This window comes from Protopterus annectens, chromosome 1.part1 (genome assembly GCF_019279795.1).
Source record: "Protopterus annectens isolate FY-2018-M chromosome 1.part1, PAN1.0, whole genome shotgun sequence".
Taxonomy (NCBI): domain Eukaryota; kingdom Metazoa; phylum Chordata; order Ceratodontiformes; family Protopteridae; genus Protopterus; species Protopterus annectens.
In genome coordinates, this window is record NC_056726.1 from 941,540,872 (window position 1) to 941,566,759 (window position 25,888).

General features: G+C 37.1%; 1 protein-coding gene across 2 annotated transcripts in view; it reads left to right on the forward strand.

The window, feature by feature from the left end:
• Nucleotides 1-25,888, forward strand: part of FAM221B (family with sequence similarity 221 member B) — a 417,801-nt gene that overhangs the window by 81,269 nt on the left and 310,644 nt on the right. For both annotated transcript variants that reach the window (XM_044079050.1, XM_044079057.1), the window contains exon 2: nucleotides 15,588-15,731. In XM_044079050.1, coding sequence (XP_043934985.1) covers nucleotides 15,588-15,731 — 144 coding nt within the window. The remainder of the gene's footprint in view (nucleotides 1-15,587; nucleotides 15,732-25,888) is intronic.

The window sequence follows — 25,888 nt, forward strand, 5'->3', positions numbered from 1 at the left end:
ATGCACGTTTTGGCATTTAGCTTGAGGCCATGGTTTTGACACCAGGTATCTGTCTCAGTGAGACCCTTTTAGAGGATGTCTGTGTCAGCCGGAGAGTCAATTATAGCCCCTAGTTTGCAGACGTCTGCAAACTTCATCAGCCATAGACCTCCTGTGCTTGGCCGTATCTCTGAGAAGTATATGCCAAACAGGAGGGGTCCTAGGACTGAGCCCTGAAGAATGCCACTTGTAACCGGTTTAGAGTCAAACATAGCTCTCGCAACTCTTACCATGTGGGTTCTGTCTGTGAGCCAGTTGGCAACCCATCTCATGACGTAGCGGTTTATGCTCATGCTGGTGAGCTTGTCTATAATACCAGAATGGGGAAAGGTGTCAAAGGCCTTTGTTAGGTCAAGGTAGGATCTGTGGACCACCTTTCCCTCATCTATAGCCTTGGTAACTGTCTCAAAGAAGTCCACCAAGTTTAGGAGGCATGATCTGCCCTTAAAAAAGCCAAACTGGGTAGGGTCCAGTGTTTGGAGGTTGCCAATGTCTCTTTTAATGAGATCCATGATGATGTGCTCCATAGCCTTGCAGACCAAGCTAGTCAGGCTTATAGGGCAATAATTCCCTGGGACTGTTGTGCTCCACCTTTGTGGAGTGGAATAACCGTTGCTGTGCGCCACTCTATGGGCACATACTCTGTGGAGAGGCTGAGTTTGAACAGTGTGTTTAGGTGAGGGGTTAATTCATCTTTGAGCTTGTGTAGGACGCAGCCTGGCACACACGTCCAGTCCCATTGATGCTATGTTTTTGGCTTAGGAGAGGGCTGTTTTAACCTGAGTGTTTGTGATTTCAGGGGCACTACATTTTTCTGGTATGGTTTATGGGCCCTTTTGGGGGTGAGAAGGGGGTGAAGTTTGTACTGAACCTGTCTGCCAGGATGTTGGCGATATCAGTCAATTCAGTGTATCTTGTGCCATTCTGCACTAACTCCAAGCAAATCTGAGAATTGCCACTTAGATTCTTGACATAGCTAAAGAATGCCTTGTGGTTATCCTTGGAGTCCTTGGCAATTTTTCTTTTGAAGCTAGCCTTAGATGATTTTATGAGGGATCGTAGTTTCTTTCTGATACTGATCAGGGATGTCTTCCCTTCTTGGGATTTTACTCTTTTCTGTACTAGTTTCCTCCTTTCTATTGTATAGCTTGTTTATGGCAGGGGTCCACCAGACTGGTTTCCTTTTCTTGGAGGAGTGACACTTGGTTTTGCTTGGGATAGCATGATCCATGCATTCTTGTAGGTGCCTGTAGAGTGCATTAGTAAAGGATTTTGCAGCTTGGGCAGCGTTATCCTTTAGCATGGGGGCTTTGAAACTTTCCACCTTGGTCTTAAGTAACGTGAAGTTTGATTTTGAAAAGTTTGTCATGGTGGTTTCTTTGACTGGGGGTGGGGGCAGAATGTGGATATCCAGAATGATTAGTTTATGGTCAGATCTAACCAGCGAGGGGTTGACCTCCAGTGTGGAACACCAGTCGCCCATGTTGGTGATGACCAGGTCCAAGATCTTGTCACCTCTAGTGGGGGTGTTGACCAGTTGATCCAGGGCGTTTAAGTTTATAAATTTTAGGAAATGTTGGGTAAGGGAGTTAGTACTTGAGTAGTTCTCCCAGTTAATGTTTGGGTAATTGAAATCACCCAATATCAGGGTGTTTGGTAGGACCTTTGTTTCCCATTGTTTCCAGAAATGCAAAATGGGGGTCCTGGGGCATGGTGGATGATCTGTAGCAAGTTACAACTTGAATAGCAGTTTTGCCCATTGTTAGTTGCACATGGATGATCTCTGAAGCATTGTGCTGTGCCACTAACCTGGAGGTGTGAGTGTCCTTGATGAATATGTATACACCCCCGCCTTTTGTATTTTGGTCTAGGTTTTGTGGCCGAAATGTATGGTATGAGTTGTAGCCTGGTAGTGCTGGGGTGCTCTCCGGATAACTAATGTTATCATATCTTGAAATCTTATCTAAAATTTGATCACTATTGGTAAAAATGTGGAGAGATTAAATCAGGTGCTAAAACACAAAAAAAGGAAGTGGAGAGAGACAGAAATGAGTACAATAGAAGGAATGCTACCACCTTAAAAAAAGAAGTTATAAATAAGGAGTTAAACATGATGATCTTAATTCCATTGAGAGTAACAGACGAGAAGAAAATGGTGACAAGGAAGAGCATGTCCAATGACAAAGTAGAAGAAGTTTTTTTTTTACTGACGGGATCCAATTGACTAGCTCAGAAGCAGAAGAAAGGAAAATGCATTTCAACAGCATGGTTCTTCCAGGAACAGCCAAGTTCAACAAAAAGTAGATGTTTATCAAAAGGAGGGGTTGCATTATAACAGGAGCTTTGTACAGGTAGTACAGCAACCTCCCAATATTCAGGAGGACAGGTATTTGTTGTGAAACAATACTAAACAGTGACTCTATCAGCAGAGGTAATGCCTTTTGAATTTAAAATCTTTACTTATTAGATAGAATATTGGAAGGAGAACTAAGTGTGTTATAAAATGATCTCTGCTTAATTCCTATGGCCAGAGCTATCCTGGTAAGAACTATTTTGGATTTAAATGGTTACTCGAGAAAACTGAATTTAAGAATGTTGGGAACATCACATATGAATAGAGTGATTTTGTGATTCTAAATACTTTTAATCCACCATTGCATCTTACCTTTAAAGCATTTGAAAATTGTTGTGAGAAGAACATTAAATGTGCTTCATTCAAAAGAACTATAAAACATATTATAATTTAAATCTAATCGAAAGAAAAAGTTTAAATGATTTATCCAATGATAAAAAATATCAGAATTATGAAAGCAAACAAGAGAAAGTTTATAGTTAGTATGAATAGTAACAATTACAAAGAAATTAGAATACATCTATTAGATGACAGTATGTTTTATGAGAAATTGAATAAAAATACTATCACAAAGGATTACAGGCATATTGATGCTTGGTTACAAGACAGTTTTTTTGGAGGCTATTATTTCAAATAAAATGTATTTCTATTGTTATAAAACAAATACTAATGAGCTGACACACGGCCAGGTTAAAACGTTATTTTTTTATTAACTAATAACAGGTAAGCGCTTTTGCAACTCTCGGTTGCTTCTTCAGTCCATAAAAGAAACAGCAAAAACACAATTTTATATAGTTGTAGCAATTTAGGATGACATCCAATAAACAACAATAAATAGCTAATTAAACAATCCAAAAATGAACTGTGCATAATTACTAATCTTAGTTTTCTAACCTACCAATCACATAAACACTATACAGAAGCTTATCCTATAAAAATATGTTTCTAGTAACTGACATCCACTCAAAAACAGTATTATCAGTAGTTTAATACTGCAATGCATCCCTATTAAGGCTTTTTAATAATCAAATGACCTAAAATATATTTGTTGTATCTAATGCCTGCTTTACATAAATTATCTCTTGAACCGAGTACATGCAGATAAATTATTTAAGAACTTCTTGTGTCAGGTCATATTAATCTAAAAAAATCATAAAAAGCTGATCTCATAAAATTACTCTTTAGAGGTTTTTATTAAAGTTTTAACAAATCACAGCAAAAGATTTCACTTAACCATCAATCAAAAATGGGTTCCTGTAAAAAACTAATGCAGTCCTGTTACCATTTGATTTCACAACTTGTATCATTCTCTATGCACTTTTTAAAATTCACATACAAATCTCTTTCATATATTCACTAATGAGAAATGTTGCTATTGATTATCTAATTTCAATATGTGAAGCGCCTATGTATTGCAGAACTCTTTGTGGCACTCATATAATAGTGGTCTCATTATTATAGTTAAAAAAGAGTAACATATAAAATATAAAAGATCTCATCAAAGCCGAATCCAATTACGCTCTATTATCTGCTTCGAGTATCTAAGGACGAGTTAACATTCAATCTCTAGTTCAATCCAATAACTCATAAGTATTTAATAAAAATGTATTTATTTATTATTATTTATTTTACATTTGATGACTGGAAATGTCCATCTGAGCTAAGTAGCCCTTATTCAGCGGAGGTCCAAAGAGAAAAGCTCCAAGATAGATTACATGACTAACATCCATACTACTAATAAATGGACAAGTAACAAAAAGTGTACACAATACAAGAAGCAAAAAATCTTAATACAATGAAGTTAAAGAAATAGTAACATCATATCTACATGTGATTAGTTTTGGTAACTTTTGAAATGAGAAGTGGAAAACAGTTGAAAGGAGGGATAGGGGATGCAGCTAGAGGTGAGTTAGAAGCTAGGGAAGACAGAAAATCTATAGGAAGGGGTTTATTGAGGGGCCTCTTGAAAACATTTTTTTTATATTTTTCTTAATATTTTCACTCACTATGATGATCATGTTCAACAGTATCACTTAGAACTGTGATAGCACATAAAGGCTATATTATAGCCAAAATAGCTTTAAAGCACTATCATGTTTGCATATATCACACATATCTAAAAGTAATCTATCATTAAGCTGCTTAATCTATCAAACAGCTTGGCACCAATCTACAAAAGGAACCTGTTGCATCCCATGAGCATTGCATATGTCACCATTGAACCAATCACTATGCCAAACACACGACTGGACAAAATATGACAAATTTCTATTGGTTCAAAGATATATTCCAGTGAAAACGCCTTTTCAATGAATAAGTTTATCAAAAAAAAAAAAATATATATATATATATATATATATATATATATATATATATATATATATATATATATATATATATATATATATATATATATATATATATATATATATATATATATATATATATATATATACACTGGCCTATTATGTAGAAATATATGTTCTCTCTTTCACTCAATACTACAATAGCAAAATAAATACTATATAACAGCTATTCTAGTTCAAGAGGCTGTCCTACTTGTGATTGCCTATCATATCCAAAGATAATCTGTCTTTAAGCTGCTTAATCAATTAAAAAGCCCAGAACTTGTTAGATTCTTTCTAATCTAACATGTTGGGAGATGCATACTTTAACAAAAATATATACGGCCCAAGACAAACCTATAATACCAAATATTTTCTCCTAAAGGGTGGCTGTGAAAATACAGTGGCTTCACCTCAATCCTATGAAAAATTCATAGCCACTTCAGATGTACAGGCCTTCAAATGTTTGAAGTTCTAAGCTTCATATATAATAAAGAATTAACAAATAACGTCGCTAGATACACATCTTATCTTTACATGTTTTATCACAAAAATAATAAATATCAGCTCACTATAAACTTTAACTCGCAAAATCTCTAAAACAAGTCATTATCACTTGATAATAGTAAATGAACAGAGTGCAAGCTATCATACTGTCATTAATTTTTAAAAACTGATATCACGAGATTTCAATGGACTCATACCTTATGATCACTAGTATATATCTTTATGTCTGAAATATAATTGCTGGTTCTATTAATGTTTGATAAGAAACCTTACAGAGACCTTGATATGGGTAGCCATCAGTTTTTTAAAAATTAATGACAGTATGATAGATTTATGACTAGGGGATATTGAGAAAAATAATTTAAAAAATCAATAAAAAATGCTTAATAATGAGTTGAAAGAAGCTAAGGATGATTTACATTTATGTCCTTTGTTTATTTTCTAGACAGTAATGAAATAAAGAATAATATTAAAAGAATATTGTCCGCTAGTGGAGAAGTAATTAAATGGATGAGAAGCAAACCTTTGTTTATTAACAAATGAGTTAGAAATATAAAAAATATATATATTTTGGAAAAGGAAGTACCAATATGTGTTTTAAGTAAAAAAGGTACATTCAAGTGCCTGGATTGTTCTGTTTGTAGATATATTTCAGAAAGTCCTTATTTTCATTGCATCTGTAGTAGTAAAATTTATGAGGTTTCAGGATATTTTCAATGTAAATCACGTTCATAGTTACGTGGCTAAGTATCTAACATGTGAGGTGTTTATGTTGGTATGTCTAATAGGGTACTAAGAAAGTATGGTTATGAGCATCACTGTGCAATTAAAGTGAACAAAATCATGAAAATGCTTTAAGTAAACACTCAGGAGAATGTTTCAGTTTCAAGAAGTTTTTATTTTATGTTATAGATCATGTCCCCATAGATTTCAGTGGATATAGGGAAGGTGAACTTGAGTACAGAAAGATTAAATGACAATTATTGTTTAATGCCAATATTTTCCCAGACTAAATGCCATGGTGAATTTTAAAGCTGTTTTAAAGAAGAATAAGAGATTTAATAAATGTAAATGACAGGTTGTAGTAGTATTTATAATTATATTTAAGTAATATATTTTATGAAGAAGTTCATGTTATGTGTCATGTGACTAAAAATTAGGTATGAAATGAGAGGTTATTGTGTGATGAATTTATTTTGAAGAAGACTGTTGTTATGGTTGAAAATGCTAAATTAAACAAGTTGAAACATTTTATTTATGTGATTCATTGTTCTCATTTCGTATAATTGTTTTTCTTTGTAAATGTTGTTGTGTCTTTCGGCTTTTCCCGGTTAGGGGTCGCCACAGCGGAACTCCAGTCTGCTAATGATTGGCAGTTGATTTTTACGTGCCATGTTGCCAGCCCTTAGGCACAACCTTCAACAAAGGTACGCCCATTCATGCATGTCTCCACGCAGAAGAAGCTCTAGCTGAGAATCGAACTGGACAGCCTCTTACTGTGAGGCGACAACACTATCGCAGCACCATTTTCTTTGTAAATAATTTGTAAATATTTGTATGATTTTGTTTTTCATGACATCTGTTAATTTTCTCAGTAGGCCTCAGAAGAAAACAGGCAAAGCCTATGCCATGCCACTTGGACTTTCCCAGTTAATAAACTTAAATAACTAGATAACTAAACTGAAATGTTATGATTTCTCCCTAGCTTAGTTGAAGAAGAAAGGCTTTTTATATCTGATACACTGGTCAATTAAGTACAATAACATTTAGTTTGAATGAATACCTAGTTACATTATTACTTTTCTGTGAAAATAATAAATTCCAAAAATCACTCGGATAGCCATTTCTACTGCAAACCACAATTTTTATAAACAAAGACACAGCACCCGCAACCACAATGTCAGATTTAACATTGACATACAGCCAGTACATTTTCATCAAAAAACTTCATCAGACAACTATGAATGTTACTCTGCTACCCTTATATAACCTTGCCAATAACCCAATTAGTGTAAATAAACCTTTTTTAATTGAACTAATAGATGAAAAGTTAAAGTACACATTCTGCTGGCTTAAACTCACACTTAACATGTTCTAAAATCATTTTTTTTTAATTCCTAAACATTATGACCATAATTTGTTAAAACACATATCAAAACAAATATTAAACCAATATTATATGTTCAATACAAATATTCCATACTAAAAATGTATATAAAAAATGTTTAAAAATTAATACAAGTTAAAATGTGTATAGAGAATGCTTTTCTCTTGTGTTCAAAAGAAATATTGCACCATAAAAACTAAACAGTTGACTCATAGTATGAAGGTTTCATAAGTATAAAAATATTTAAAAAAAAGTGTTTTAAAATGTTTAAAATAAGACAGTTGTCATATAAGGAGATAACAAATGGTAAAAAAGAATAAAAATAACACAGCATACTACAGTTACCAGTATACCTCTCTATATTCTCACTTGGTCTCCCAAGGGTCACCCCTGATGTCAAGCGGGACCTCGTCTAAAACAAATAATAAAAATGAGGCAGATTCACATGTCTCTGTGTGCTTATAAAGTGCATTTCTCAAATTACACTTCTTAATGTTATAGACATGTTCATATATCCTTTTCCTCAAACATCTTTCTGTCTTGCCTATGTAGAAAACTTTGCATTTCCCACACACTGCAATATACACAAGCCCTTTAGTATCACAATTATAATAGGATTTAGATGTTATATACTTACTCCTACTACTAATATATATCTCATAAGTGTTGGATATAAATGGGACACTGTTGGCAAGCTCCACATTTATAAGTGCCTACTTCCTTTTTTCCTGTATTAGTACATTTGTTTTCCAAAAGGTCCTTAATACATTTACCCTTCCTAAAAATAAACTGTAATGGCATAAGATTCATGTCCAAAAATTTAGAAAATCTGTCCCATTCTTTTTTAGCAGAGTCTCTAATAATATTAGAATCCCCATTATAATCCCAAATAAAAGCATTTTCATATCCAACATCCAACTTGTTATTAACTTCGTCTTCCACCGGTACCATTTCACCCATACCTAAAATCTGTGTGAATCTACCCTTTCTGTGTTGAAAGACTTCATGCTGTATTTCCTTTCCAAGTGTCTCAGGGTACCCTCTTTCTAAAAACATTGATTTCAACAAAGCAATCTCATTAATAAAATCATTCTTATCAGACATCATCCTACTTCCCCAAATGTATTGGCCCTTTACAATACTTTTCTTTTGGGAAAATGGATGGCCACTTTGAAAATGTAAGAATGAGTTACAATATGTGTCTTTCCTCTGGGCCTTAGATACAAATTTATTATCATCCTTCATAATGGTAACATTAAGATAATCAATACGTTCATATCCAATTTTATAAGTGAATTTCAAAAAGTCAGTAATATTTGATATGTGGTTGAAAAATTCTATAAATCTTTCTTCACTTTCTATCCAGAAAAGACAAATATCATCCTACTAACATTTGGAAAGCACCCAACATTCTTTAAATCAAGAATTGAACACAAATTTCTCCTCCCACCATGAGGGTACCAAGTTGGCATACGTAGGGGCACACATAGCTCCCAGGGCAACTCCCTTAGTTTGGCATAAAAATTCGCCCTCAGAATATATAAAGTTATTGTTAAGAACAATTTCCATTAACACCAAAAACACATAAACGTCTTTCTCAATAAATTTTTTATTGGTTCTTAGGATTTCCTCAAAAAAAATCTAAACCTTCCTTATGCAGAATCAAGGTAAAGGGATCAATCACATCAATGGTGATAAAAATAATGTTATTTGTGCTTAAGTTATTCCAAACTCTCCTTAAAAAGTCCCAAGAGTCCTTTAAAATATTAGTTGTCCTAGTGGACATATTCTTTAGTTTAAAATCCACATATTTAGCTATAGGGGCCATAACTGATTGACTAGCAGCTTGGGATCCCAAATGTAGATGGAATCCTAGGTTCTTTATTATGTAAAAATCTGAAGGTTTCTGTATCAATAAACCCTTCAAGCACCAAATCATTAAGGACTAAATATATTTTCTTATACGCAATATGTATCTCATTTATCGATACTTTAGTATATTTACTCTCATCAAGTAATAAATCCATCATTTTACCTTTATATATAAGAGTTCATAAGTACATTTCCCCCACCCTTATCCAGTGTGATAACCCTAACAAACTTATTAGATCTAGTAGACTCCAATAGGGACCTTTCCTCTACTGTCAGGTTAGACCATACTTTGCTTTTAGAAACTGCTATAATTGAAAATAATACATCCATGTAAACTTGGGACCTTCACCCTCAATAGAAACTTGTTCACCAGAGGAATTACTTTCCTGTTCATATGAAGTAAAGTTAAATGCATTTAATACCCCTGTCTCATTCCCTTGTAGTTTCACCCTCTCCAGTTGCCCTTATTGTAGTCTGTTGGTGTCTTGTTTTTCATTTTTTAGCATAGAATATTTGTATTGAACATATGCTGTGTCTTTCGGCTTATCCCGGTTAGGGGTCGCCAGAGCGGAACTCCGGTCTGCTAATGTTTGGTAGTGGATTTTTATGTGCCAAGTTATGAGCCCTGACGCACAGCCTTCAATGAAGGCACGCCCATTCATGCATGCCTCCACACAGAAGACGCTCTAGCTGAGAATCAAACGGGACAACGTCTTGCTATGAGGCGACAACGCTACCGCAGCACCACTACAATATTGTTTTATTATTTGTTTTGATATGTGTTTTAACAAATTATGGTCATAATGTTTAGGAAATTTAAATAAGAATGATTTTTAGAACATGTTAAGTGTGAGTTTAAGCCAGCAGAATGTGTACTTTAACTTTATATCTAGGTCAATTAACAAAGGTTTAATTATACTAATTAGGTTATTGGCAAGGTTATATATGGGTAGCAGAGTAACATTCATAGTTATCTGATGAATTTTTTGACGAAAACATACTGGTTGTATGTCAGTGTTAAATCTTACATTGTGGTTGCTGGTGCTGTGTCTTTGTGAATAAACATTGTGGTTTGCAGTGGAAACGGCTATCCAAGTGCTTTTTGGGATTTATTGGTTACTGTTTGGGCATGTTTCATTCTTTGTACTGGTACTGGTTGTTTTGGAGGATGGAAGAGCTTATTGCTTCCACTGAGAATGTTTCAGTTGGAAACAGCAATGAAAAGGCTATCGCGAGTCTGACTGGCCAGTTGACACAGCTTGTGGAATTGCTGGCACCAATTTGCCATTCCCTGCTTAACCCACCTCCAAATCTTTATTGCCTAGTAATCAGGAGCCATGGCAGTATGAAGATGAAGGAAATGGAGTGTGTACTCATCATTGAAATGGAGACAATGGCTTAGTTAATTCCCCTGTGTTTGATGGAAGAAGGACTCCAGAGATTTTATGTGCCAGTGTGATGGCTTCTAATAGTAATGGGCACAACAATTCGAATTTAAGGACTGAAAAAACAGACACAAGATGACTGTTCTAGCATAAACAGTAACAGTGTAGTTAATGAATGTAATTTGAATACATGGCTTAACAAGCATGTATCTTTTGATAAATATGAACAACAAAGTAAAAATGATGAAGCTGACACTTATGCTAACAATTTAAACAAGTTGCAGGAACTGCTTTTTACATTTAAGACTTTAAATGCTGATAATGCTTATTTGAAAGCATGCATTAAATTAAATATTGTACCAACGTGACTGAGGGTATTTAGGTACCCTAACAATGTTTTGGAGGGTTCAGAATTCAATCTAGAATGTCTAAATATTTTAGATAGGTGTGGTTTTGATATTCTCCGTGCCATTATTAAGCAGAATGAGAGGGTTATGTAGGTACTGAATGATAGAAAGAATAATGTAAATCCTGCTTGGTTAATGCTCTCTTGTTTTCTCTGGATCAAGAAAAGAAAAATATTTTGATCTCAGAATGCAGACTGATGAAAAATTAAATGGGATTTTAAAGAGAAAGAAAAGGAAATTAGAAAGAGATATGTATGCGTATGCACAGAAAATTCAGTATTCAAAACCAAAAGGTTACATGAATTCTGATAAAGGGAAGGGGGTATTTTTTTAGACATAATAAAGGTAGACAATTCATTAATAAAATTAATGATGGTTATGGATATCATGGCTGTGATGAAAATTGTGAAGTTAGTGATGAGGGCAGCAAAGACCTTGTGATATAAATAACCCTTTATAGTACCCCCCCCCCGGAGGTCAGAGAGGCTGAAAAACAAGGCACCAACAGACTACAATCAGGGCAAGTGGAGGGGGTGGAACAACAAGGAATGAGGCAGGGTTATTAAATGCATTTAACGTTATTTAATATGAACATGGAAGTAATTCCCCTGATGAATAGGATTCTATTCAAGGTGAAAGTCCCATGTTTACATGACATGGGCATACTATTTTCAATTTTAGCAGTTTAACTCTTACAATGTATTTTTTGATTTATTTGCTAAAGGTTTCAGGTTTGTACCCAAGAACAAATGTGAAATAAGTACATTATTAATAGACTTAAAAATGTTTGTCCATAAGAAAAATCTGGAATTCTTAATGAATGGATATGTAGATATGGTTGGGAATTTAGGAAGGAAGAGTACATGGAATCCCCCACTATATCCACAATTAAAAAAATTTGAAAATGCTGTGGAAACAGAATTAAGGGAGAAAATTTCTATAAACAAAGTATGGTCTAACATGACAGTAGAGGAAAGGTCTCTATTGGAGTCTATTAGATCTAATAAGTTTGTTAGGGTTATCAAACTGGATAAGGGTGGGGGAACTGTACTTATGAACTCTTATATATAAAGGTAAAATGATGGATTTATTACTTGATGAGAGTAAATATACTAAAGTATTGATAAATGAGATACATATTGAGTATAAGAAAATATATTTAGCCCTTAATGATTTGGTGCTTGAAGGGTTTATTGATACAGAAACCTTCAGATTTTTACATAATAAAGAACTTAGGGTCCCATCTATATTTAGGATCCCAAAGGTCCATAAGGACATAGATAACACACCACCTAGGCCAGTCGTGGCTGCTAGTCAATCAGTTATGGCCCCTATAGCTAAATATATGGATTTTAAACTAAAGAATATGTCCACTGGGGCAACTAATGTTTTAAAGGACTCTTGAGACTTTTTAAGGAGGGTTAGGAACAACTTGAGCACAAATAACATTATTTTCATCACCATTGATGTGATTGATCTCTTTACCTTGATTCTGCATAAGGAAGGTTTAGATTTTTTTGAGGAAATCCTAAGAAAGGATAAAAAAATTACTGAGAAAGAAGTTTATGTGTTTTTTGTGTTAATGGAAATCGTTCTTAACAATAACTTTATATATTTTGAGGGCAAATTTTTCTGCCAAACTAAGGGAGTTGCCATGGGAGCTATGTGTGCCCCTATGTATGCCAACGTGGTACTCTCATGGTGGGAGGAGAAATTTGTGTTCAATTCTAGATTTAAAGAATGTTGGGTGGTTTACAAATGTTTCTTGGATGATATTTGTCATTTTTGGATAGAAAGTGAAGAAAGATTTATAGAATTTTTCAACTACATATCGAATATTACTGACTTTCTGAAATTCAGTTATAAAATTGGATATGAAAGTATTGATTATCTTGATGTTACCATTATGAAGGATGATAATAAGTTTGTATCTAAGGTCCACAGGAAAGACACATATTGTAACTCATTTTTACATTTTCAAAGTGGCCATCCATTTTCCCAAAAGAAAAGTGTTGTAAAGGGCCAATACGTTCGGGGAAGTAGGATGACGTCGGCTGAGAATGATTTTATTAATGAGAGTGCTTTGTTGAAATCGATGTTTTCAGAAAGAGGGTACCCTGAGACACTTGGAAAGGAAATACAGCATGAAGTCTTTCAACACAGAAAGGGTAGATTCATGTCGATTTTAGGTATGGGTGAAATGGTACCGGTGGAAGACGAATTTAATAACAAGTTGGATGTTGGATATGAAAATGCTTTTATTTTGGATTATAATGGGGATTCTAATGTTATTAGGGACTCTGTTAAAAAAGAATGGGACAGATTTTCACAATTTATGGACTTGAATCTTAAGTTTGACATGCCATTAAAGTTTATTTTTAGGAAGGGCAAATGTATTAAGGACCTTTTGGAAAACAAATGTACTAATACAGGAAAAAAGAAAGTAGGCACTTATAAATGTGGAGCTTGCTAACAATGTCCCTTTATATCCAACTCTTCTGAGATATATATTAGTAGTAGGAATAAGTATATAGCATCTAAATCCTATTATAATTGTGATACTAAAGGGCTTGCATATATTGTGATGTGTTGGAAATGTGAGGCTTTCTACGTAGTGAAGATGGAAAGATGTTTGAGGAAAAGGATATATGAACATGTTGACAGCATTAGGAAGTATAATTAGAGAAATGTACTTTATAAGCACGCACACACACAGACATGTGAATCTGCCACATTTTTATTCTTTGTTTTAGATGAGGTCCCGTTTGACACCAAGGGTGGCCCTTGGGAGACAAAGTTAGAGTATAGAGAGGTATACTGTCAGCTGGTGTAGGAAGCAAATAGATGGCCAGGTCTGAATGACATGGTCTCCCTGGCCCCAATATTAAAATCAAGATCAGCTAAGTTATAATGTAGTGGCATTTGAATAATTATTGTAGTATGCTGTGTTAATTCTTGTTTACCATTTTTTACCTCATTGTATGACAACTGTCTTATTTTAAACATTTTAAAACACTTTTTTTTAAATATTTTTATACTTATGAAATATTTGTATACCTATGAACCCTTCATACTACGAGACAACTGTTTAGTTTTTTGGGTGCAATATTTCTTTTGAACACTAGAGGAAGCATTCTTTATACACATTTTAACTTGTATTAATTTTTTAATATTTTTTTGATACATTTTTACTCGACACCGTAAAACTCCACTGCCAGTCGTGAGTGGACAGATGATCCGCTCTGGCGACACCTAACCAGGAAAAGCCAGAAGAAGAAGTATAGTTAATTTGTATTGAACATATAATATTGTTTTAATATTTGTTTTGATATGTGTTTTAACAAATTATGGTCATAATGTTTAGGAATTTTAAATAACAATGATTTTAGAACATATTAAGTGTAAGTTTAAGCCAGCAGGATGTATACTTTAACTTTACATCTATTAGGTCAATTAACAAAGGTTTAATTACACTAATTGGGTTATTGGCAAGGTTATATAAGGGTAGCAGAGTAACATTCATATTTATCTGATGAAGTTTTTTGATGAAAACGTGCTGGTTGTATGTCAGTGTTAAATCTTACATTGTGGTTGCCGGTGCTGTGTCTTTGTGAATAGACACTGTGGTTTGCAGTGGAAACAGCTATCTGAGTGCTTTTTGAGATTTATCGGTTACTGTTTGGACACTTTTCCTCCTTTGTACTGGTACTACATTTCTGCTAAACTCAGAGGGACAGATTCCAAAAGAGCGGCTCTTAGTGTAAGTCTGCCCTGATTCCAAAAGACCTGCTCTCAGTATACATGATTTGCTTCAGTGTAAGACCTATCGATAAACAGGCTTACTATGGGGACCTGATTCCAAAACACCTGCTCTCAGGGTAAGTGGTCACTTACACTGAGAGCAGGTCTTTTGGAATCAAGGCCATAATGTTTTAAAAAAATACCCAATTACACATTGCATAATGCCAGTGCTGTACTTTTATGAATACCCTCACTGAGTTGTTGTTTTGCCATGTTGTTTGTCCAGTCTTCTATGTAGTTATCAACTTTATCGATGATAATTTTATTTACTTTATTTACAAAGTCAGTGGGCTTGTTCTAGAATGCTTCTCAGCCATGATCCGGGTAAATAGGCAGGGAAACTTTTAAGTGAGTGTATATAGTAGGCATCTTATGGTTCCTGTGATCACTTTATTGTGTCTGTGCGTCCCAATGTTTAATATTTCATTCTATGCTATTTAACTGATAGTAGTAGCAGTGGCTGTTCACGGGATCACTCTAAGATTCAGATGCAACTAGTAAGACAATTAGCAAGTGTGTATAGTGGAGTATAATAGGAACTAGTAGCTGGGTATTATTAGTCAAGAAAAATTAACTAGTAGCAACAATAAAATGCCTAACGATTGCCTAAAAATCAGACTTCTTAAATTTTTTGCAGTGTCGCAGACATGTATAGCATATCACATTGAAGTACTTAAATGTTTAAAACTTTATCCACAAAGCTATCTAATAACATTTTTGTATTACTTTGTCCAAATATGCTACTGATTTATTTTGTTTACTGAATTTCAGGGTATACAGTAAAACCCATAATCCCCGCAAGAAATGCTGATTTGGTTTCTGTAGCAAAAGCTATGCACAGAGAACAGTTTGGAAAGACTGTAAAACAATTGTTCAACCCGGAGACAGAAGCAGCCAAGAAGGCCATGCAGACTGGTAAGCAGAGTTTTGTTTATATATCCTTGTTTGAAACGTTCTGTAAGAATTGCATGTGTACATGCAATCAGTTCATTTTTAAAAGTGTCTTGGAGAAGGGTATAGAAAGTATTCAAACAGAAGTAAATACAATTCACAGAACAGTGTAGCTTTCCCAAAGTATAATGATGTTGTAATTTTCTGTTTATATGATCTGATGCCAATTATTAAACCCAAATAAGATTTTGAAACTGCACAAAACTCATTCAACATAATTGTCTTGGAAATAAGTATAATTTAGCAACACATATATAACAAGCAGGCTTTCTAATGAGATTTAAATGCACCAAAAATGATAACAAAGAATCACAGTCTGCCTTATACTGTATGACTATTCTACAGTCCTAGTTTGTCCGGGATTATTCGGATAAATATGGAATACCATAAACAGGGCACCATTTTGGTGAAAGTACATAGTTATTCAAATTTAGTAAAATATAATGATTAGTTTTCATTTCTACAAATTTATTTCATTCTATAATAATGTAGAAAGAAAAATAGCATTTAATTTCTGAGTTAGGGACAAATGACACAAAAGCAAATACTGTAATATTTTTATCTATGGTTCCCCTTGACAATTAAGTCTTGCCTTAGTCCCATTTTTGATGCACTCATTTCACAGGGATGAGAGCTATGGCTCATTTGTTCCCCCTTGCCCCAGATGTTAAGTGTTGGAAGTGGTCCCATCAAACCATACCAATGGCAACCCCCAAAGCACACAAACTGTGGTGAGAGACCTGGGCACTGAGGTTGATAACATCCTCACATTCGACCATCATGTAGCAGCAATGATCAGAAAAGCTTTTTAGTTGGTTCATCTCATAAGTAAAGGGATTGCATCCAGAAAAAAAGGAGGTTATTACCTCTCTATGCACCTCCCTCATTAGGCCAGTAATTAAGTATAACACCCCATTTGGGATGTACCTCCCCAAACATCTGCATCAACTGGAAAGGCCACTGAAATACCTCACAAAGAGAATCAATGGCCTCCAACATCTGTCCTATGCAGACAGGCTCAAATCACTATCTGTCTACTCAGTATCATACAGATTACTCAGGGGTGATCTGTGTCTCGCCTACAAGGCAATCTTGGACCCTGCCATACTAGACATGCTCCATATCCATAAATCTAACACCTCATGCACTACCCACTCAAAAGGCCTGAATCTAATTTGTGACATTAACAAAACCTGCTGCAGAGACAGGTTTGTGTCCCAGAGGCTGCCCTGTCTCTGGAATACACTTCCCATACACATCAAACAGAGCACCTCGCTGACCCTTTTCAAGCACAACTTTGAAGAGTGGATGAGAAACCAAAAAATTATCACCGGGGTTCCACCTGTGTCCCTCAATGACAGGGGCAACAGGTGTTGACTGAATTTTCTTTTTGAGGATAAACTCTTGGATAGGCTTGTAAGGGCTCCATGGTCATTAGCTTAGTAACCTTCTATGATCCTATGATCTATGAGGGACTATGAAGGACTGGGACTTTTCTCTTTATAGATATATGTTACTTCTGCACATGCTCATAAACACTCAGTAAGAGCCATATAGTGGGCCTTTCTATTAGGAGTCATACACTCTGCCTGACACTGTTGTACAGAGTAATGGATCCCTGACTGGAATCCAAGTGACCAGGGTTCATTTAGCAGCACTGACACTGGGGGAACCAGGTACTGAAGGGAAAGAGGAAGAGTTAAGGGGAAATGGCCTGCTCACCATGTGGGGGGAGGGAGAGAGAAGTGTTTGCACCTGAAGGCACTCAAGGCTGTGTGATCTCCCTAGTGGAGACCAAAAAATAGACCAGTACTCATTGTGGGGGGTGTCAGGGCTGCATGAAGGAAATGCCCCTCATAAAGGTGAAGGACAGACTTCATGGACAGCACATTGCTAAGCCCTCACTCAGCACATCACATGGTGTGTGCATGGATAAGTACAAGGGAAAACAAAACACCTTCAAACAACCCATGATGGTTGCCCAAATTATAGCACCACAGGGTCAGCCCTTGACTTGTGATGAGAATGAATAATCTGTTTGACTGAGAGAGGGTGTGACTGTCAGCAGACAGTGGGGGGAAGTCAGAAAAAAAAAAAAGATTCACTCAGTTTCATGAGTGATGTAACCCCCTAGGACTTTAACCCCCCCCCCCATGTAAGAACATTTATGCAATCTCTGGTCTCCAATGGGGATTCTAGATCTGCGTGTGTACCTAAGGTGTGCAGGACACCCAACAGAGGAGAGCAGACATTTTTCCATCACTTTTTTGTTTTGCGTGCCTGAGGCATTAATCAGACCAAGGATTCTTGGGTTGTAGTCAGGGTTTTATCCTGCCATCACAAGGCTCTATCAAGGCAGCTGCAAAAATCAAAAATATTAGTGCAGTCCCTACAGAAGTCCAGTGATATTATTATTATTATTATTATTATTATTATTATTATTATTATTATTATTATTGTTGTTGTTATTATTATTACTTATTATACCTTTCATCTACAATAACGTTTTAGCCACTCAGGTGATTTGCAGCCTACGTTGCTGAGTGATTTTAAAATTGCATTATTTGAATATAAGCTCAAAAAGTTCTGGAATAGCAAACTACTAGTATACAAGTAATTTCCCTGTAAACTGTAACCTCATCAGTGACTGACCATACACATCACATGAAAAGTCCAATAATTCCCTAGCCACAAAATAACTGTGCACACCAAAATCCAGCCTTACCGGATATCCACACATTTCACCAAATTATATTTTTAGATTTCATACAAAATATTAAGCTTCACAAGAAAGCTATTAGGACTGCAAAACAATGTTTTAGGTTAGAGTCTGTAACTTAAATACAAGCAAAAATAGGTCATATGACATTTAAAATGTATGACCCTGCTGCTGAAATCAGAAAAATTTAAATACTTCTGTTTTTGACTACTCAGTTGATTGTGCAACTGGTCACTGAGCATATCAAAATCTAGCCACTTTATTTTATTTTGCTTTTATTTACTGGATTTGTCAGTGTGTGTTTAATCAAAAACACCTTTGCAGTGGAGGTCTGGGGAAAAAAACTCCCAACATAAAAACAGACATTCAGAAATATACATGAACAGACATTAAATAATATAAATAACCAATTACACATATAAATGGAGTCAGGGGAAGGAAACAGACAGAGGTGGGGTATAAAGCAAGTTCATTGATAATTTTATATATACATATATATATATATATATATATATATATATATATATATATATGTATATATATATATATAGTTGCCATCAAAAGTTTGAAGGCTAGTTCTCGAAGTGTGGCCAAAAGTACATTTTCAAAGTTTAAGAATTCCAAACTGGAATAATACAAAATCATAATAACAAAAGTAAAGCGTGATTTGTTATTATGAGTTAGGCATCATGATTGGAGATTGCAAGTACAGCGAGGATCAGGGAATTTATACTTTTCCTCAGTGTAATGCGATCTTGTGTTGGTATATATACTTTGCAGGGGGTGTGGGGGGTGCAGCTTTCACCCTGCTAAAATGTAAATGGACATACAGACTTTCAAAACCAGAAGCCTGATTTGTCGAACGTTGATCGTTGTCTTTTTGACTTTCGACATTTAGGCTTGATGTTGTTATTGTTTTCGACATTGTAGTTCAGTCTTTTCCTTAAAAAATGTCTTGCCTTTGACATTTTGATGGTAAGCCATATATATATATATATATATATATATATATATATATATATATATATATATATATATATATATATATATATATATATATATACACACATATATATATATGACTATCATAAGGTTTATATTAAAATATACAGGTGAGGAGAGAGCAGTGCCACAAAACTATGTACATGTCTGATAGATTATTCATTTTTGTTTTCTGAAGAAAGTTTTTCAAAAGCATTTAATAAATTGTTTATACACTAAGCAAGTTTGTTTCTTCCTTGGGCCAGTTGATTTTGTCAGCATGTCTGAGAGATGCTAATAAAACTATTCAGGTATTGGTAAAGACTGGTTGTAAGGCATAGGATTCTGAATGAAGGGATGTAGTCTGACAAAACAGCAAGCTAAAAATAACAGTGAGATAATAGTGACATTTATCCAGGAGATATACAAGAGCAGATCCTCTGATCCAATTTGGGGGGCAACACTGAATGTGCAGTTAGTCATTCTTGACCATCACAGAAAGGAGAATCAGGGCACAATGAGACAGTATATCCATGAGGAAATCCGAATGAAGTGCTGGAGAGAATCAGGGCACAATGAGACAGTATATCCATGAGGAAATCCGAATGAAGTGCTGGAGAGAATCAGGGCACAATGAGACAGTCTATCCATGAGGAAATCCGAATGAAGCGCTGGAGAGAATCAGGGCACAATGAGACAGTCTATCCATGAGGAAATCCGAATGAAGTGCCGGAGAGAATCAGGGCACAATAAGACAGTCTATCCATGAGGAAATCCGAATGAAGTGCTGGAGAGAATCAGGGCACAATGAGACAGTATATCCATGAAGAAATCCGAATGAAGTGCTGGAGAGAATCAGGGCACAATGAGACAGTATATCCATGAGGAAATCCGAATGAAGTGCTGGAGAGAATCAGGGCACAATGAGACAGTATATCCATGAGGAAATCCGAATGAAGTGCTGGAGAGAATCAGGGCACAATGAGACAGTATATCCATGAGGAAATCCGAATGAAGTGCTGGAGAGAATCAGGGCACAATGAGACAGTATATCCATGAGGAAATCCGAATGAAGTGCTGGAGAGAATCAGGGCACAATGAGACAGTATATCCATGAGGAAATCCGAATGACATGCTGGAGAGAATCAGGGCACAATGAGACAGTATATCCATGAGGAAATCCGAATGAAGTGCTGGAGAGAATCAGGGCACAATGAGACAGTATATCCATGAGGAAATCCGAATGAAGTGCTGGAGAGAATCAGGGCACAATGAGACAGTATATCCATGAGGAAATCCGAATGAAGTGCTGGAGAGAATCAGGGCACAATGAGACAGTATATCCATGAGGAAATCCGAATGAAGCTGGAGAATCAGGGCACAATGAGACAGTATATCCATGAGGAAATCCGAATGAAGTGCTGGAGAGAATCAGGGCACAATGAGACAGTATATCCATGAGGAAATCCGAATGAAGTGCTGGAGAGAATCAGGGCACAATGAGACAGTATATCCATGAGGAAATCCGAATGAAGTGCTGGAGAGAATCAGGGCACAATGAGACAGTATATCCATGAGGAAATCCGAATGAAGTGCTGGAGAGAATCAGGGCACAATGAGACAGTATATCCATGAGGAAATCCGAATGAAGCGCTGGAGAGAATCAGGGCACAATGAGACAGTATATCCATGAGGAAATCCGAATGAAGCACTGGAGAGAATCAGGACACAATAAGACAGTATATCCATGAGGAAATCCGAATGAAGCGCTGGAGAGAATCAGGGCACAATGAGACAGTATATCCATGAGGAAATCCGAATGAAGCACTGGAGAGAATCAGGGCACAATAAGACAGTATATCCATGAGGAAATCCGAATGAAGCGCTGGAGAGAATCAGGGCACAATGAGACAGTATATCCATGAGGAAATCCGAATGAAGCGCTGGAGAGAATCAGGGCACAATGAGACAGTATATCCATGAGGAAATCCGAATGAAGTGCTGGAGAGAATCAGGGCACAATGAGACAGTATATCCATGAGGAAATCCGAATGAAGTGCTGGAGAGAATCAGGGCACAATGAGACAGTATATCCATGAGGAAATCCGAATGAAGTGCTGGAGAGAATCAGGGCACAATGAGACAGTATATCCATGAGGAAATCCGAATGAAGTGCTGGAGAGAATCAGGGCACAATGAGACAGTATATCCATGAGGAAATCCGAATGAAGTGCTGGAGAGAATCAGGGCACAATGAGACAGTATATCCATGAGGAAATCCGAATGAAGTGCTGGAGAGAATCAGGGCACAATGAGACAGTATATCCATGAGGAAATCCGAATGAAGTGCTGGAGAGAATCAGGGCACAATGAGACAGTATATCCATGAGGAAATCCGAATGAAGTGCTGGAGAGAATCAGGGCACAATGAGACAGTATATCCATGAGGAAATCAGAATGACGTGCTGGAGAGAATCAGGGCACAATGAGACAGTATATCCATGAGGAAATCCGAATGAAGTGCTGGAGAGAATCAGGGCACAATGAGACAGTATATCCATGAGGAAATCCGAATGAAGTGCTGGAGAGAATCAGGGCACAATGAGACAGTATATCCATGAGGAAATCCGAATGAAGTGCTGGAGAGAATCAGGGCACAATGAGACAGTATATCCATGAGGAAATCCGAATGAAGTGCTGGAGAGAATCAGGGCACAATGAGACAGTATATCCATGAGGAAATCCGAATGAAGTGCTGGAGAGAATCAGGGCACAATGAGACAGTATATCCATGAGGAAATCCGAATGAAGTGCTGGAGAGAATCAGGGCACAATGAGACAGTATATCCATGAGGAAATCCGAATGAAGTGCTGGAGAGAATCAGGGCACAATGAGACAGTATATCCATGAGGAAATCCGAATGAAGTGCTGGAGAGAATCAGGGCACAATGAGACAGTATATCCATGAGGAAATCCGAATGAAGTGCTGGAGAGAATCAGGGCACAATGAGACAGTATATCCATGAGGAAATCCGAATGAAGTGCTGGAGAGAATCAGGGCACAATGAGACAGTATATCCATGAGGAAATCCGAATGAAGTGCTGGAGAGAATCAGGGCACAATGAGACAGTATATCCATGAGGAAATCCGAATGAAGTGCTGGAGAGAATCAGGGCACAATGAGACAGTATATCCATGAGGAAATCCGAATGAAGTGCTGGAGAGAATCAGGGCACAATGAGACAGTATATCCATGAGGAAATCCGAATGAAGTGCTGGAGAGAATCAGGGCACAATGAGACAGTATATCCATGAGGAAATCCGAATGAAGTGCTGGAGAGAATCAGGGCACAATGAGACAGTATATCCATGAGGAAATCCGAATGAAGTGCTGGAGAGAATCAGGGCACAATGAGACAGTATATCCATGAGGAAATCCGAATGAAGTGCTGGAGAGAATCAGGGCACAATGAGACAGTATATCCATGAGGAAATCCGAATGAAGTGCTGGAGAGAATCAGGGCACAATGAGACAGTATATCCATGAGGAAATCCGAATGAAGTGCTGGAGAGAATCAGGGCACAATGAGACAGTATATCCATGAGGAAATCCGAATGAAGTGCTGGAGAGAATCAGGGCACAATGAGACAGTATATCCATGAGGAAATCCGAATGAAGTGCTGGAGAGAATCAGGGCACAATGAGACAGTATATCCATGAGGAAATCCGAATGAAGTGCTGGAGAGAATCAGGGCACAATGAGACAGTATATCCATGAGGAAATCCGAATGAAGTGCTGGAGAGAATCAGGGCACAATGAGACAGTATATCCATGAGGAAATCCGAATGAAGTGCTGGAGAGAATCAGGGCACAATGAGACAGTATATCCATGAGGAAATCCGAATGAAGTGCTGGAGAGAATCAGGGCACAATGAGACAGTATATCCATGAGGAAATCCGAATGAAGTGCTGGAGAGAATCAGGGCACAATGAGACAGTATATCCATGAGGAAATCCGAATGAAGTGCTGGAGAGAATCAGGGCACAATGAGACAGTATATCCATGAGGAAATCCGAATGAAGTGCTGGAGAGAATCAGGGCACAATGAGACAGTATATCCATGAGGAAATCCGAATGAAGTGCTGGAGAGAATCAGGGCACAATGAGACAGTATATCCATGAGGAAATCCGAATGAAGCGCTGGAGAGAATCAGGGCACAATGAGACAGTATATCCATGAGGAAATCCGAATGAAGCACTGGAGAGAATCAGGGCACAATAAGACAGTATATCCATGAGGAAATCCGAATGAAGCGCTGGAGAGAATCAGGGCACAATGAGACAGTATATCCATGAGGAAATCCGAATGAAGCGCTGGAGAGAATCAGGGCACAATGAGACAGTATATCCATGAGGAAATCCGAATGAAGTGCTGGAGAGAATCAGGGCACAATGAGACAGTATATCCATGAGGAAATCCGAATGAAGTGCTGGAGAGAATCAGGGCACAATGAGACAGTATATCCATGAGGAAATCCGAATGAAGTGCTGGAGAGAATCAGGGCACAATGAGACAGTATATCCATGAGGAAATCCGAATGAAGTGCTGGAGAGAATCAGGGCACAATGAGACAGTATATCCATGAGGAAATCCGAATGAAGTGCTGGAGAGAATCAGGGCACAATGAGACAGTATATCCATGAGGAAATCCGAATGAAGTGCTGGAGAGAATCAGGGCACAATGAGACAGTATATCCATGAGGAAATCCGAATGAAGTGCTGGAGAGAATCAGGGCACAATGAGACAGTATATCCATGAGGAAATCCGAATGAAGTGCTGGAGAGAATCAGGGCACAATGAGACAGTATATCCATGAGGAAATCCGAATGAAGTGCTGGAGAGAATCAGGGCACAATGAGACAGTATATCCATGAGGAAATCCGAATGAAGTGCTGGAGAGAATCAGGGCACAATGAGACAGTATATCCATGAGGAAATCCGAATGAAGCGCTGGAGAGAATCAGGGCACAATGAGACAGTATATCCATGAGGAAATCCGAATGAAGCGCTGGAGAGAATCAGGGCACAATGAGACAGTATATCCATGAGGAAATCCGAATGAAGTGCTGGAGAGAATCAGGGCACAATGAGACAGTATATCCATGAGGAAATCCGAATGAAGTGCTGGAGAGAATCAGGGCACAATGAGACAGTATATCCATGAGGAAATCCGAATGAAGTGCTGGAGAGAATCAGGGCACAATGAGACAGTATATCCATGAGGAAATCCGAATGAAGTGCTGGAGAGAATCAGGGCACAATGAGACAGTATATCCATGAGGAAATCCGAATGAAGTGCTGGAGAGAATCAGGGCACAATGAGACAGTATATCCATGAGGAAATCCGAATGAAGTGCTGGAGAGAATCAGGGCACAATGAGACAGTATATCCATGAGGAAATCCGAATGAAGTGCTGGAGAGAATCAGGGCACAATGAGACAGTATATCCATGAGGAAATCCGAATGAAGTGCTGGAGAGAATCAGGGCACAATGAGACAGTATATCCATGAGGAAATCCGAATGAAGTGCTGGAGAGAATCAGGGCACAATGAGACAGTATATCCATGAGGAAATCCGAATGAAGTGCTGGAGAGAATCAGGGCACAATGAGACAGTATATCCATGAGGAAATCCGAATGAAGTGCTGGAGAGAATCAGGGCACAATGAGACAGTATATCCATGAGGAAATCCGAATGAAGTGCTGGAGAGAATCAGGGCACAATGAGACAGTATATCCATGAGGAAATCCGAATGAAGTGCTGGAGAGAATCAGGGCACAATGAGACAGTATATCCATGAGGAAATCCGAATGAAGTGCTGGAGAGAATCAGGGCACAATGAGACAGTATATCCATGAGGAAATCCGAATGAAGTGCTGGAGAGAATCAGGGCACAATGAGACAGTATATCCATGAGGAAATCCGAATGAAGTGCTGGAGAGAATCAGGGCACAATGAGACAGTATATCCATGAGGAAATCCGAATGAAGTGCTGGAGAGAATCAGGGCACAATGAGACAGTATATCCATGAGGAAATCCGAATGAAGTGCCGGAGAGAATCAGGGCACAATGAGACAGTATATCCATGAGGAAATCCGAATGAAGTGCTGGAGAGAATCAGGGCACAATGAGACAGTATATCCATGAGGAAATCCGAATGAAGTGCTGGAGAGAATCAGGGCACAATGAGACAGTATATCCATGAGGAAATCCGAATGAAGTGCTGGAGAGAATCAGGGCACAATGAGACAGTATATCCATGAAGAAATCCGAATGAAGTGCTGGAGAGAATCAGGGCACAATGAGACAGTATATCCATGAGGAAATCAGAATGAAGTGCTGGAGAGAATC